At 40.0% G+C, this 17,309-nt stretch overlaps 1 protein-coding gene across 2 annotated transcripts in view; it reads right to left on the bottom strand.

Annotated features, from left to right (window-relative positions):
• Window positions 1-16,681, bottom strand: part of LOC111249949 (uncharacterized) — a 31,897-nt gene extending 15,216 nt beyond the window's left edge. For both annotated transcript variants that reach the window (XR_015326455.1, XM_022804437.2), the window contains exons 1-2: window positions 16,128-16,681; window positions 842-983 (exon numbers count right to left, since the gene is read on the bottom strand). Coding sequence is in view for 1 of the 2 variants with exons in the window: in XM_022804437.2 (XP_022660172.1) it covers window positions 842-983; window positions 16,128-16,301 (316 nt within the window). In the remaining variant the exon portion in view is untranslated. The remainder of the gene's footprint in view (window positions 1-841; window positions 984-16,127) is intronic.
• Between the last annotated feature and the right edge of the window lie 628 nt (window positions 16,682-17,309).

The raw sequence follows: 17,309 nt of genomic DNA, 5'->3' as shown, positions 1-17,309 counted from the left end.
GCCTGATAAATACTCCAATTTTCTAGAAACTTGTCAGTGACCCCCCCCCCCCCTTCCCTTTGAAACTGAGTTTGCTCCACGAGACGTGGGACACATTTTTTAGTCTTGAAAATTAACACAGTTACACAGTTATAACTCAGATACTGAACCACGTCGGATCCGCTTGTAACAGCCTATATATATATATATATATATATATATATATATATATATATATATATTCAGGATAACTCATTATATATTTACGTTATCTGATAATGGTCTAATATAATAATCGAACAAGTGTTCTCATTGAATTAATTTGAAGAAGAGTTTCCACAACAGAATTGAGCATTAGATGTAACTAAAGCAAACGTGCTGTAGGATGTAAGAGTCCATGTTGAATTCATATTGGTTGTACTAAAATAACGTGGTTTATTTTATATTAAAAGCTGTGCAGAACACCAATAGGTAGACATTCAAAAGGCCCAACCGATAAAGGCACCTGTTTTATACGAAATTTCCGTTTTGTACCAAACAGGGTTGTTAGCTTTTGTTTTTTTTTTATTACTTTTAGACGTACAGCGTTAACCAGAAAATTACTAAAGCGGATACCAGAACAGCGCAAACAAAGTGATAAGTGTTCACACATCAACAACGTGCTTTCATAGTGCTCATCAAAAATTTCATTATTTTTTTTTCTTATTTCTGAACTTCCCTAACAATTATCAAGAGTAAACAATTGTATAAAAAAATAATGCGATATTTCTCTGCTTGGCTGGACCAAGTCAGCCTGACTAACCAATAATAAGTAATGTATAATAACGGTTATGGAGACAAGACGAAACACCAAACAGCTCACCTTCGATATCTCGAAGAACAATGAGAGTTCGCGCCCGTTCCTGGCAAAGTTGGTGGAAGATCTGCTGTGGACGCAGGTGCGGAAGAAGGCTATCGTGGAGTAAAGCCACTGTTGAGTGAATTAGGTCTCCATATGTGATAGTCTGAAATGATATGAGGCGCAATAGCGGTAAACGAAATAATCAGGTGAACTTCTATAGCCAGTTGAAGACCGAATGTTATTTCGTCCCTAGCAGACTCTAAGCTTTGCAAAAACACGATCGTACGTTTCTGTCATGTGCGATCTACACGAAACTTGACTTATTATAGTAATATATCTTCTTCCATTTCACGTTAAGTCCGCATGTACCAAAGGGAATTACGTGATCATCTCGCTTGATAAACATACCCCATACTCGTCATAATAAGAAAACAAGCTCATTATACACATATGAATGTATCAGTTTTTCGTGGAAATTATCAGTATCTGATTGTGAATTAAAGCCAACTAAATTTATCAATAGCAAGCCATCAATTTGAAGTAAGGTTTACTCAACTTGCTTAACTTACGTTCAAGTCAGACTCGATTTGAAGCTTTTGCACAGACGTGACTGCAAGGGTATGTCTATACGGTACTGTGGCGCTATTGGTTGACGCTTGATCGATGTCGACAGCGACCGTTTATAAACATGCTAATACAGATGAACTACATTGATTGACACACTCGTCACCTATATAATATGAGTGAAGGCAGGCGGACATGGGTTAAACGGAACAATAATCATTTCGGACGTAATCGTTCAGTTGATATTCGAACGTCGATACGCACTCACACGCAAGCCATCTGTTTCGCCATATACATTGGCTATAAAGGCGGCTCCTCTAGAATCAATCCCCATCCTTCCATGGAATATGGCGTTGTAAACACGTTCAATCTATATATTGTTGGGAATCTATAAATATTGGACGGTGTTTCGATAAATCTTGATGTAACTAGCTCTATGGCGTTTCGGCTATGTTACCATGGAACGATTCTTCATTCTTTGCATAGAATTAACTTCAGCTTCGCTTGTGCTCGATGTGCTCGAACACTTCAGGCAAAACTTCAGAGCTCCACGATAGTTTCTTAAGGTCTTAAACTGTATTTTTTTATAGCTCTGCTGAGCTGAGGAATAAAGTGTTTTATGTTCAGGCCAAGCTTGTGTGTGAACAATGATCATAGTCTAACTGCACTCGTTTTATATATAAGAACACGTTTTAGCATCTGAGTCGTTGTGTCCTGTTGATACCAAGGCAACTCATTTGGCCTTCATTTAGTGCATAAGGCACGAAGCTATAGACAATTCAGCACCAAGAAGGTTATTAAGACGAGCATTTATTTAGTGCACTAACGCCATACTTGTACGGCATTTACAAGGTTCTTCCATTATCTCCTAAATGGCGTGGTTAATAAAGTCTGGGACCCATATTTGACTCGTACAACAACAACACTAAGCCTTTGTCCCACCCCCCTAAGAAGGGAACAGTCTCCAATGGGTTGGTTAGATTTGCCATATAACAGTGTATCAAAGCGTCGTCTACCGAATAAGTTTTCGCTTCTAACAAGAGGTCCATAATGTCAAGTTACATATCTGACATAGGGCCCTGTGTGTCAACTGCGGACACAAGACCCAACTTGGATTTTGTCGCGACTCATTATAAACTAATTTAAAAGATGCAATGCAACTTGGGAAACAATATGGAGAAAGTATGCGATGATCCCAAACCACGCCCAGTGGCAGTGCATGCTTGTCCTGTCTTCTCAATGCTCACGACCCTTCGTTCCTTTATGTATATGCTTGTCGAAATTCTGCAATTTTAACCTTTGTTCACTAATTAATTAAAGTCACTTTCGTTCAGCATAAAATAGAATAATATGCCCCGTACATAGTGCCGGGCACCTTAAAACAAGCTCAAGTATCTGTAAAGCTGCTAATTAGCTATACGATCGACCGAGCTAACACGTAGTAGACACCTTAGACATAACACCCGAACACGAAATAAAAATCGGGGCTAATATTAATTGTTTGCCCTAGCGATTTAAAAATCTAATCACTACCCCATTAAAGTCAATCAATCAACTGAAGATAGCCGAGAGTAACACGTAACCTGTATATACGCACTGAATAACACCTTAAATCGGTTTTGCTTTATTATTCACGATACATACCGACCCGCGCTTGGCGTCACTGAATCACTCCTATGAGCAGCGTTGTAGATATATCTGCAAACCAATGTCACGTTACCTATACAGTTTTTATGAGCGAATGGCCATCGTCCGATTGCCACTTATCGTTGAGTAATTCATTCGTATCGTAAGAGAAAAGGCCATGCAATACAAGGACGCCATCGGCCAAAGTGTTAACAGGCCTCTCTTATCTAACATTTCGACTGCGTCGGAAACAGAACACCGCACTGCCCATGTCTCGTCTGAACAGAAAGGTTCACAGAGGAAAATGTTTACTAGGTCCAAAGCCTGAGAATCGGCTTCGGAAGTTCGGTGACTGCGTTCTTCTCGGACCACTGAAGGTGTTGAGGGTGTTACCTTCAGTGGTCCGAGAGGTCTGTTGTGAGCACCCACTTCACACAGCCACATAATTAGTTCTTAGTCGGCGCTCGATCGATCGGTCGTTCACTCTCTTAATCATTTAAGATTAAGAAAAAAATGAGTAAAACTATCGAGCAAGTATTTATTTACACAAGATATAGCTGTTTGTATAGACGGTATAATTTATCTAGGCACAAATTTGTAATATATACACCAGTAAAGAATTGCAAACAACGACTTCGTTTTATTCAACATTTTAAACTAAACTGTTACCAAATATGTTGTTCCGGTAATGGATTAAGCCCTAACCTAGGTGTAGAATGTTAGCAGGTGCAAATGCAACCGATGATCATACAATATTGCATATGAACTTACATAGAACCTAATGTATACATACTGGATACACGGAGAAATCGCAAAGTATTTCTCAGTGGTCTGACCATAAACGACAAACATAGGCCCACTTAGGAAAAAATGGGAAACAAATTCATTCGAATCTGGCCTGCCGTTTTTCCATAGTCGAGAAGCTGGAAATGGTTTGACCTGTGAGTGTTTCATTATTGAAGAATTACCCATTGACTATATATATATATATATATATATATAGTCAAGCTCAGTCAGCTATGTTAAGTTATTATAGATACACTAATAATGATATTTGGTAATGATGAACATCAATGATTTGAATGTGACATTAACATTAGCACACTTCTCTATATGACAGATAGGAAAAAAAGATAATTCTTTTTGTTCGCATAGTTTATGTAGTACATGTCGTTATCGGGACTTGAAGCAGTGTCCCCCCCGTCTCTTGCCAGAGATTTCTCTCGGCCAAGGACTTGACCGTCCAAGGCATACAAGGCAATCTGTTTAGTTCTGCATGCGATACCTGGGGGCACAACACGAAGTCCGATGCGGCCACTTTCCTCCGCATCACTACGTCTAAGATCCAGACGACAAGCTTTTACACACTAGTTTTACCGTAATGCGTCTTTGCTATGCCTAATAGTAGGCAAAACCGACAACTATCAACGAAGCAAATACTTGACAGTATCGAGGACTGGCTGAAAGCTTAGATTACATGCTGGCAGGCCGCTCCTAAATGGCCACATTGCCCACATTTTCTGGACTGGCTTGCTTAGTGTTTACAGAAGCGAATGGACGGACGTAGTCTGGCTCTGGAAACCCAATTACATGGCCTTATGTCTCCTAAAAGAACACTATCGTTTACTATATACGTAATATATAACAATAGGCTCTGGTCAAAACACATCCGCCTGGAAGTGTAACTACCCATTGAGATAAAAAAGTAGCCAGACATTCTAAACGTACGAATTGCTAGCTATCTACAGACGACAGATGTCGCTTTGGCCCGCGGTAGTCCTTTGCAAATTGACAGCTATTGACGCCCCTTTTTAGTTTATCAATGGCACAGGGTATTCATTACACATCCTCTGATTACAGTTGTTCGTACATATAAAAACTGTAGTCGTTGCCATCGTAGAAAATCTATTAAAGTATACTGTTAATTAGTATTTTCCTATAATTTAGCATATGCCGTAAAACTGTATCAACATATCATAAGAACAATGGAAATTGCTCTATCAATATAGGGTGACGGGCTTGTAAATGTCAACTACGAGAAATTAGCCTCTGGGGAGCAATTTTTTTTTGTGACCTCAAGCCGAGCGATACGCTCTAGAATATGCAGTGATCCACGGTCGGTATTTTCTGTGTACCAACTTTTTAATTGAGTTCAGACAACGTTGACGGATATGTCATTGCTAAAAAGCAATTCTCTTATAGACCGAAATATATTAGGAGGGTGCCATATAGTGCTCAGTGTGGGCGATGAATTTTTCGAAATTATCTAGTTATCCGATGGATAGCAGCTTATCTGTGATTGTTTGGTTTATGGACTTTATAAATCGCAGCCCAGTCATTCCTCTCGTATACGGAGACGTGAGTTGCAAACAAGCGCCTGTTATTTTGCAAATCTAGTGCAATAAATTGTAAAAAAATTATTCAAACACAAATTTAGTTACTTGTGTATATATATATCGACGTTTGTATCAGAATGGTAATACCTGAAAAGCACCAATACGCACGAACGTGAACAATGCAGTACCTACTTTGACCTTTTGGTATAAAAATATTTGCTATACGTATAGCATAGACAATGTGTCATGTCACAAAAAAAATTGTTTGACCTGCGCCGAAAAACCCGAAAATCAGTAAAACCATACCAATTTTCCTAATAATTAATAATAATAATAGAAAAGGCAGCTACTCCTTAACAGGCAGCGCACAAAATGTCTTTACGGGTCGCGCGACCTCAGCGACATAACGGGACAAATCGAACTACGTGCATAACCACATTGTGATCATACTTGTTCAATAGTAAACGAAGCATGCTTTATACGAAAGCCCAATTTATACATATGTATGTTCCTGAAGGAAGATTTTCCGCCCGGCATAGAACCCAGACTAATGTTTTTCGTCGAAGGATACGGGATAGGAATAGGGAACGTTGGTGACGTACTGCACGAATTCGTTTATAGGTTCCAGCGTGACCATTCCGCTCTGGCAGATAGCTTGGCTGAAAGGACAAAATAGGTCAGCTTTCGAGCGGGCGCTAAGCGATCAACCTGTAAGTGTTATGATTTATTGAGCGAAAAAAACATCGACCCGAACCTAAGTGTAATGCTTTGCGCGGAATTTCATAATTGACGATACGCCATTAGGTCGCTGTTGATTATTTTTATGGACCTTTATTTTAGAAAGAATATCTAGGCCAGTTTGATCCGGATTTGCAGTTGCGTAGGTTTTGTAAGTTCGCAAATTGCCTGCACGTAGTTTGCTCAGCTATCATTTTTCAATGGTAGTTCTTTTTTATTTATCCAGGTACATTAATTATTCCGTGAAGGTGGCTGACGAGATATTCGTTGCTTCGTAATCACTGGACGACAATTTAGAGCACGTTTAGATCATTTGTAATAAACTTATCGTCCGTATTTGGAACTCCAAGTGAAAGGGCCATTTACCTATAAGATAAAAACTCTTTGCTACTAAAGTTAACTTTATGTCTACACTTTTATTTCTACTGTGGATGAAACATGTCTAAAACCCGCCTCAATCTGAGTGATGCATCTACCTAATTCACCATTACTATTCTGTACAACTGTCTGTTAGTGGCCTAAAGGAATGAAACAAAGCAGCGACCTATGTAATTATAAACGTATCTCTCTTACGGAGATTTTCCAGTTTGGACAAGAGGGTGAAAATTATCGGATACAGATATTCATGAGCCACAAATGAAAGGTTTGTTTTCTCAATGGATGGTGTTCTGTACATGCAATCCTGTACAGCTGTTGTCGACATAGATGATCTTTTGTAGCAATCATCCATAATATAAGCTGCGGTATCAACAAACAACGAGTCAATGAGTTACATCAAAGGTGTGCAAATTTCGTCGTATTTTATGTTTATCTATTTTATGCAAAACAATAAGACCAATTGGAAAATGGAGCCCGGTACATTTCAGGAGCACAGGGTTCATTGAAACGCTTGAAAGTAATAGTTGTTTTCTGATTAAAGCTAGATCGAGCACCAAGGAAATGCAAGCGGCATTGTAGGTCTCCCTACGCTTTAGGTCTAAAGCGGGGAGTTCGGGGAGAAGTTTAGCGTCAAACAGGGGTCTGCGTCAAATATTCTTGATGCATTATTGAATGCTTCCGTATTTGCGCCACCGCTGGAGACACGAACAATATTAGCCATATCGTACACACTGGATTTAGTTTATCTAATTAATGTTCGTGACCAAAGAAAACCAGTTGGCAGACCCAACCACCTGATCTTCTTTGTATGGCTGAGCTAACATTCAAATATGAAACAAGGTACAGCTTTCGATAAACATATCCTCAGAACATTTTTGCTTAGTGGATCAAAGTATCATATTGGTGGTAGATATAAATTGATGCTGAAATTCATCAAAGTTCGAAAATTCCTACTTACTGAATAGAACTTCTGAAGTGGCAGAAAGCCTTTTAGGCTACGAGTCGAAAACTGACAAAGAAAAATTAGAAATGAAAGCTCCTTTGGGAGCAGGGATTTTCGGACGGAAAAACTTAACTGTGACCTGAAATCTCTTCGGGTCAGTCAGATAGATCAGTTGGTAGAAAGGAGAAAAATACTGATATGGGTCATTTTAATGTTAAATGAATCGCTTGCAGCCAAGTTTCTGTATATCATACCTGACACATATATTGGGCACAGTCTTGTAAAAGAAACGTTTGTTATTACATTGTCTTTTGTTCAATATAAACTTTGTCAGAATTCCTTCAAATATGTCAGGCTATTTATTTGATTTCCACGATTTACTATGCAGGTGATTCTGTAGTCATGATTATAGGATATGTTCGGAAACGAATAGACTGTAAAATCCCGTTTTGGAAAACTCAATTTCTGGTTTTTCCTGTTTAGCTAAGCCGTTCAAAGCTGTTATCCGAGCCTTGGCGGTCCTGTGGTTTGCCTCAAAGCATTCCTCGATTTAAATAGGTATTGTCGCCTTCAAAGAAGATATCACACCGGCCGGGCGAAGAGTTATCGATTGGTATGTTTAAACAGTGCTTAACGTTTTCGAATGTATATCTAAGTTATCGATTATTTTTATTTAGAATACTAGACGTTTAGAGAATACGTACCGACCGGTTTATCTATTTTAAAATACAAGTTTTTTTGCACTATGGAGCTTTTAGCTTCATTGTAAAGTAAATCAACTGAAAATGTAGGTCACTCGCGTACTATGTAAATGTTTGCCCAATGATTCTCTAGGTGCCTAAATAAAGAGTTATTAATGGAAAGGCAGATCAAGGTGGTATACAGGACAACTAGATAACAGGTAGTTTCAATGCTAAAAAAAAGGTCATGTATCTTTTTTAGCATTTAAAATTTCCTCTACGTTCAAACTCTTCAAGGCAGAGCCTATAAAAGGTGATTCGAATGCCCGAACGACAGGAAAATGTTCTGCATTGTAATGAGTTTCTTGAGCAATGGCTTGAAAAGGTTGTGCAATGGGTATGCATATGGCCGGTTATGCGAGATATTTCCCTTTTAGGACCAACTGTTATGGGCCTTATAGATCAATTTGTTCCGACCAATCCGAACACTTTTCAAACTTCTGGACTTTCAAACTTTACAAGCAATATATAAAGGTAATAATATATTATATAAAACACGTACGTTCATAGGAATCATTCATCAGGAACGAATGGATTTGAAAATACGATAACCAATTTCTTCCGTTATGAACTATTTAATTAATAGAGATACAATGCAGCGCTCTAAAGAACAAAAGTAAAATATTTCTACTCGTTCAATACAAACTTTTCATTGCTGGTCAAAAATTTGAGAATTCAAGCTAGCAGCATCGCTATGGACAAGGCATAATACGTACGGTTGAAAATTTCTGCGAAACTGAAGCACCGAAATGCGCAGCTGCCGTACGGCCTTTGCCTGTGAGGTTCTATTTTGCCGCATGCACCACCTACTCGCAAAAGAGATGCTCCCACTTTATTGTGCTCTCCTCTCCCCATTTTTCTTCTGTCAAAGAAAAAGCTAACGGGAACGCCGACTCTCATTTTATAGCAAAAGCACTCGCTGTCCTTCTGGTCCGTCACTATTGGCGCCTGCGGAGCATGGCTGTCACAGCAGGCACAGGACACAATGACAGGGCTGTTCCCAGCTGTCGCCTGCTAACACGACAAGCAAGCACAAGGTACGCCCAAAAGGACTGGTGAGGTAAGCAAAAACGTTCCGAAGGGACTGAATCGGCATCGATAAAAAGTGTCTCCTCATCAACGATGCGATCACCATAAGTGCTTGTTATAACATTGGCGTTAGTTCAAAACGATTAATATGTTTCGTACTCCAATGCAGTATGATGACGTCAGACTGTAGTCCTATCTCAATATGTGTCTGAAATAGTAAGACATGAGGCTATAACGCATTTATTTTTTCATCGAAAAATTTCACCGAAATTTTTATGCAGAATCTTCTATTCTAAGTGAGCAAAAGATTACTGAAGTTATTTATAACTGACGTTTCAATATGACTTTACTATTAGAAAATATCTTATTAAGCTAATTTTTTTCAGCGAAGAGCATGCTTAGTTCAGAATACAAAATAGGTAAGCGACTCACCCGAGATTAATGTTCCGCTGGCTTCAAAATTAGAATTTCACTCGTTAATCATATAGCACACACACAAATAAAATGTCCAAAATACCCTCCCGACTTCGTAAGCTTTTTCCTCTGAATAATTTATTCGTAATCCTGAAGGCTGCTAGACACGGCCATGTCGGCTTATGCCAGACTTCCTAATTGAAGATGTTGGGCAGCTTCGGCTTATACATTCACAGTCACACGCTTGCCTAATTTGAGGCTGTGATTTTTTGACCTTTGCAATATTGAAAACCTAACGTTTCCAATCTACTCTCCCCGATATCCAAGAGTTCAAACTGTAGCCATCTTTGATTCATTCACGACCATGTTTTTGTAGTCGATCGAAGTTCAAGGAATTTCGAAACATTTAAAAGTCTTCCCAATCAGCGTCGTGTATTTTTAAAACATACAAAGAATAAAGTCAGTCGAAACATTTTATAGGATATCTTCTGGACATTATTGAGTCGATAAGGTGGTCTGTCAGATTACCCAGAACTATCCACTTGTATATTTGGCGCTTATCAAGTCTCTCTGTGGCTCGGACGACCAAATGCTACTCTACGTATAGGAGACGCGTCTTAGAAAGACTCAAAGCAGACTTGTAGAAGCACACAATGTATGAAAGCCTGATGGAGCCGTAACTGAGACAAGTGGATGGTTTAGACGTTTTGTTTAAAACGAATGGCTCATCTGCCCACGATAAACATTCAAGTGAAAAAAAAAAAAAAAAAAAAAAGGAGTGAAGTATTTTAAGCAGCAAAGGAGAAATTCTCTAGCTTGCCTTAGATTTTCGCTCAGAAGGGCCACTGCAAACTGGGTGATTGTCTGGCGTACTGCTCTTATATAAGGTTTGTGCCACTTCGTTCAGATATTTGCCTATGGCTTGGTGGCTGTACATTGTTACAGACAGGCACAGCTCCGTGGAATGGTAAATAGCCTGAGTGGAAATTTGCTCGGGCGAATGAACTTTGACGGATATAGTAATGTTTAACTTCTTTAACTAGAGCGGAGGGAAATGGGTTCAACCTTTTTAAGCGGCTAGATGTAAGTTCAGTAGCAACTTGGCCTTCGACATTTGCGACACTATCGATCGAACGCATAATATCAACACTAAATATGACAGGCCACAAATTTAGGCCATCGTTTGCCACTCAGCCCCATATAGAAATTTTCATAGGTGGATGGACCGGCTCATGGACATGATCAAGTACCGAAAATTCTCACTGAGACACATAAGCTAACCAAATTCTTAAAAAAAAAGCATGTCTGCCAATTGCCTATTTCTTGGTTCTGCTAAGTCTTCCTTAGCTATTTTAGGCCTCTGATTGTTTCGGGACTGCCTTCCGTCTATTAAATTGTGCCGTTTGTTAGACGAATTTGCCGCATTTAGAGAATGGAACCAAAACAATCGCCCACATGATCTACAGTACAAATTAGTATTGCCTCAAATGTCTAACAAACGTTTAAACAGAATTTATCGATACGTGCAAGATGTGTAGAAGGTAGGTACATTACGAATTCAGTTTAAGTATTACGGTAGGGGAATGGGTGCAGCTGTAGAACTACTAACAACTGCAGCTGTTATATATTATATTGTACAGTGGCTATGTACAGTCACTGAGCCAGATCATGTCCCAGTTTTGTTTGACATATTATAGCTTTCTACGAATTCTAATTATGCACTGCTAAACCGTAAGGCTAAAGACACGCCAGCTAAGCATGGATCTTCCCTAAGCAAACGGTGCTTCCTTTCTGAATGGATCTTTTCGACCATTTCTGTTTAATGAGCAGAAAAACGAATCCGGATAAAAAAAAAAAAAAAAAGCAGCTCAAATCAGCTTTTCTTTTTCTACATAGTGTTCATCTTTCTGAAATAGGAAGATAAGGTCATCCTCACCTAATTTAGGTTGACCTCGACGTCAACCCAGCGTTACAATTTCTTTGTTCAAACAGTTTAGGGTGTTTTTTGGAAACTTCGTATGCTTCAAAGATGAACAATCTCCCATTTGTCACTATCTTTTTAATACGTACTATACTATTGCAGCTAGTAATACGACACGAGCGACTGAAGCAATACCTCTCGTTGGCATGGCATTATCATAAAAGAAAAGTATATAAAAGACGTCGGCACGCTTTGCAGCATAACCTATATTAAATTGTCTTCGATTTTAATACTCATTTTGATATTCTTTCTTCAATGTCTTACCGATCGACGAATTGCGTTTTTTCGCCTAATGATTAAAAAATGGCAAATAAACTTTTTAAACAGGGACAATTACTATTGGGCCCTTAGCCCACACTGTGTTACCCGACATTTCCCGCGCTTCTACTTTCATCGAGTTCCAGTTCGCCTTCGAATTCGTAGACAGTAATAACTCGTGATAAGGCGTTCTGGCCATATAAGGGCTTCCAGCGGAGTTCCAAAAAAAACATGGTCATCCTAGTGAGTTATAGCTGACAGGCAGAAACGAAGTAGCGGGAAAAACCAACAGATCCAGCGGGGTTAGATTAATAACTTGCAGTTTGTTTGAGAGGAAAGTTTGGCAGTGGATTGGATTGCCGTACTGGCTGGCACTTTAGTCCGTGTTGTGAACCAACATCTCACTACGTGGCCTTATCCAGGGATTCATATCAGCTGTGTACTCAGCGTATATAAAATTCTTCGCTTCTTTCTGCCGCTGGTCGAACGGACGTAGCCAACGCAAGACCTACGTCAGCATAGGAGAATGCAGCATAGGTAATGCAGCGGATACCGACGTAGACGGGCTCAATACTATTCTAAAGCTATGCTTAGTTGTGTCTGCTGATAGCACGGACGAGTATTTGAGAAAACAGATACGGCTCTAGCAGGTCACTTTTCTCTTTGTGGTATTCCACTGCAATTCACTGACAAGAGAAGGTATGACTATCGGCTGCGACGAAATGAACTCGCGTCATTGTTCACACTGGTAAAAGACGCAGCGGTAGCGGGACAGTCGAAAGAAATACACTGGGTAAACCCCCAGCCTATGTACTATTAGAAGATATTTGGTGAACATTTTGTTAATTGATTATAATAGAAAAGAGCGAAGGTTGGTGGCTAGGTATTTAGAACAAGTTTTCTTTACACTTCGTGTTTGGACCAGAGAGTATCTTCGTTTCAAAGACGTTGGGGTCTAGCTCATGTCAAGCGCCATTTTCGAAATTTGCAAAATAAGCGAGACAGGGCGCCAGAAAAGTACTGCCTGCGTTCCCAAGCAAAGCGGTAGTGCTCTACGCGAATCCCCTGTCTTTGATCCTCGGATGCTAGTTTAAGGTCACCAAAATTTTGCACTCTCTTTCGAACCGCTGCCGTTAACCCATTCTCTAGGCGTGGTGATTAATGTAGCCAGCCTATCTTCGATTTCTTTCATTTTAACTTCCGGTAAGCTAGAGTTTCCAGAATTATCTTTAACAACGAAAAATAACTAAACCAGGCATTTCTTAGTAATGTAGGCGTTAAGGATACGGAAAGGTTGAGCTCTTTGAAATTGTTTATATTTTTATTGTCAGTCCGCGTTTGGAAAGATCATCCGCGATAAAGTTCTGAAAATTTACCCCAAGCTGGACTGTATTGTCCCTCAGGGCAAAACTGCCTGAAATATACAGTCACGATGGATAAGGCATGATTTAACTTCTATTGCCTACTGGGGAAGAAATAAACGAGAAAGTCTGGGAAAGAGATAGAGTTCGTGCGGCAGCGTCGAGTAGGTTTGTTTGTAAGGTAATGGTAGTAGTTGTAATGGAGACCACAGACACCTGGTGTAATGAAATACTCGCCGAAAATGAAACGATGCGTGTCTCGCGAAACCTAGCCCATCGAAAGCACGAAGTCTTATTTCTTAATAACCAGACCACATCGTCATACTTTACATGTTGAATATCCACCGTTGGTTTCAACTTGCCTATTCTCTCGACCCAAGTCAATGTCACTACGAAGCCTTGCACGCCCTAAAAAATGCAACTGGTGGACGAGTGTATTCCACGATCGATTTACTTCGAAAAGTCATAGATAGAAAACATAAATATGGAAACGCAAATGGTAAATATATGACTGTCTAAAAGCTGCCATAGCGCTGAAACATGTATGTAAAAACTAAAGGAGATGATTTGCAACGTATATTAAAAATCATCATTTTAGCTTTAATAATTCAAAATTGATTATTAAGTCTAATTGACTTGTAACAGTCTAATATATACTATACATTTATGGAATCAATCTGCAAAAAATAAATAAACACGGTAGTCAAATATATGAATGAAGCATAATATCAAGTAATTCGTATTAGAGGCAAAGAACTCAATATTTTTTTTCATTTTTTATATGCTCCACACTTTAATAAACACCGTGGGAAGATGACACTTTTCTGCCACTGATTATGTAGACCAACCTAAGACCACATATTCACTTGACTCAACTTTATAAACACGCGATCCACGCTTGTTCTTGGAAGTAAAACATAATAGACATATATGATGGAGCGACGGACCCGTAAAAACAGTATGCAACGGGTAAATTAAATGGCCAGGTTTGATAAACCAGACAATAATGGCATTTCTAGTTTTGGCGGTAAGGATATACGGCAGCATACGCAGGTTGGCCGTGACACGATTCAGAACCACAAGTAGAAGGAGGATTCCAAGATGCAAGGCCACTAGCAGCTCTTCGCTCTGTTCAATGACACCGAAACGAAGCGACGCCCTTAGCAAACTCTGCGGGGGAGCAACGACCATAAGGAAAGGGAAGGCACGACGCAGGACGCCATGGTGTAGGAAGTAGCCGCAGTATCTACAGCAAGAACATGAGAAAACATTACATTAACACGGCACTATGCGCTGTATCTGCTTTTGCTGGACTGAAAGACACCCACGAGCAAATGTTTGGGTTGTGATTATATTTTTTCATCGTCGTGGCCTATATATGTATATACAATAAAATGAGGTACTCTCAAAGCTATCGCCCAACCAAAGGTAGCTAGTCCCCATAAATGAAAAAGGATACAGAAATTTTACAATATCAAGTTCTTTCAAAATTTTTAGTTTTGTCTATGTTCAAGGTTACGATGTAGTCCTAGTATTGATAAAATTTGAGATTATTATCATTACAAGTTATCTTCATAATACCAGATCTCCTGTTGCTTCTGGGGTCTGGGATCGCCCCGAGAATTCGTTGATAACCATTACGTCAGATTTTAAAAAGCAAGACGAAGAAAGGTAGCACCTTTTCTGTTTCCACCGGTAATGATTTAGCATAATACTGTCACTCCATAGCTACAACATGCACATCTTTTTGTTTTGCATAGAACTTAGTGTTTTATATGGCAATTCTAGCTCCAAGTACCACACATTGTAGAAAGTGGGTAGAAGCGCTTTTCGCGCCTCTTATTTTAGTGACAAAAGAGTGACGCGCTAACCGTACAAAGTAGATGCCGAACGCATGGCGTGTCTAAGCTTCTCAGCAGCCATATGTAGCGGGAACATATGGGAAATACATTCACATAACAGGTGTTCTCAAAAGAAAAACTGCCCACTTTAAGAATTGGACTTATAGGGTTGCACTCGCTGCATAGTGGTCTGTGTGCATTTTTCACCTGGGTCACGCTACACACACACACACACACACACGTATATATATATATATATATTAGGAGCAAAAATTACTTGACAGTGCGGAAGCCTTCATTAGATAAATCCGCTCTCTATCGCACTAATTTGCATATATCGTGATTTTTTTGAGAAATATAATTTCGTCCCTTGTATGCCAGCAGAAAATGGACTAGACATAACGAGTCGAAGTTGAGGGCCCGATATAAGTCTTCTATGCGTTCCCCGTATCATACGAAATTCTGCGCATGAGCAGACGCTCATGCGCAGAATTTCTATAGACTCAAATGACCCGGGATAAAAAGGATCTATTGTTAATTTATAAAACAGCGGGAATACAGCGAAAGAAACAGTACGTTTTAGCAGTCTCCATCAGTCGCATGTCTGTAGTACGGGAGCAAACCGCTATTACTATCGTAGGTATTCGCATTATAGAACTTCTACAAGTGGAATTGGACCACTATTGAACGTAATAGTACTATTTAACTGTTTATGAGATCCATAACTTATTCTCTTAGTTTTGCATTAATCCAACTGACCTATCGAATAGTGCTTGAGAATCGTTTTACCTAAAACTAGGGGAAAAACACTATGCAATTACATTGACATGGTCTATTAAGAAGCACAATAGAATTTATAGAAAATTGTTAGAAAATTGAAAAATACTGAACGAATTGTGTTACATTGCCAATAGCGAGAACTGACGTAACTCTGATATACTGTACAGTAGCAATAGATCGAATCAAACTTTCAAGTCAAAGTTTCGTCTATCACTCTATGATTACTAATAATATAAAGTAAGATAGCAGAAACAATATTGTTGCCTAATGGGTTATTTCTACAATAGCTATTATTTCATTTTCCTTGCAAATGCTTACCATTTCCTCGTCGACAGTCACAGCTGTCGCGTAGGCCCATTTACCCGGGAAGAACTTGCTGAACTGAACGACGATCGCGCTGCCTAATAAGCTATGCCCCTTCTTTTTTCCTCGGAACCTCAGCTGTTCGGCGCCAGTTAGCGGCGAACTCAACGACGGAGCACACAACATCATTAGGCTTGAGATAAACTGTGTCGTAGAGTGAAATGGGGGCTGCTGTTACGTTTGCCCCACAACGCAACAACTAACGTAAAACTTTAGCTTCTTGTCTCTCTGGTTTCAGGTTGAACGCTGTTAGTTGTACTTCGAACACTGCTTGTCTGTCACTGAGCCCGATAATATGTGTATTAACTGCCCAATCTACCTCGTTCACGAGTTTTATGCACAGATGCTGCAGCCGTCTCAGGTTATTAAGGGTTCTCACCTAAAGTCTTCATCTGATCAACAGAACTCAACTAGAAGGCACACATATTACCCAGTAATGCTAGCACGTGTGCGCACTCCACAGAGTGGTCACACCACATTCTTGACTGCGCTTATATTACAGCCCCCAAACTCACTGTGGACTTAGATTCGCCCTAGGAACGCGAGGGGAGGCGCTGTCGTCGCTTCTGCGGAAAGGGCAACTAGTATATGGCACGAGGGTGAGAAGAACCGCAAAAAAAGGAGTGGCATAGTCAGGAGTCAGTGGCTAAAGCGGGGACAAAGGGGATTGTGGGCAGAAGATGACGGTTCCCTAAACATGCTACCTTCAGCCGGTCGTTCGGTCCGTCTATCTGTTGGCCTTTGAAAACATCGAAGGAGCACGAGGCAAATGCCGTCCGAGCCGTAGGAGGAGTGAGAAAAATAGGTGATAGCGGGCCGGACGCGTTACGATAAATAAAAGAATGAAGCTGTACTAGCCCATTTCCATGCTCCGCCACTGCGGCGAACTGCAGCTATGTACCATTCTTGTGAGCCTCAATCTAGTCGGGTTTGATGTGACCTACTAAGCGGCAGGATTAGCATCATCTGTGCGGCGGAGTGAACGGACAAAACGAGCAGACGCAGCAGAAGCTCCTATCCTATATCATTGGTACTATTACCCCTATCTACCCGGTAATCTATATGGAAAAAGGAGATTTAGAGGCAAAGGTTCTGGGGTAGTCAAGGAACGGTCTCACGAAGGTTGTATAGCGTTAT

Source organism: Varroa destructor, unplaced genomic scaffold (genome assembly GCF_002443255.2).
Source record: "Varroa destructor unplaced genomic scaffold, Vdes_3.0 BEIS01000004.1, whole genome shotgun sequence".
NCBI lineage: Eukaryota > Metazoa > Arthropoda > Arachnida > Mesostigmata > Varroidae > Varroa > Varroa destructor.
Note: the sequence above shows the minus strand (reverse complement) of the source record. Positions and strands in the feature narration are given on the sequence as shown.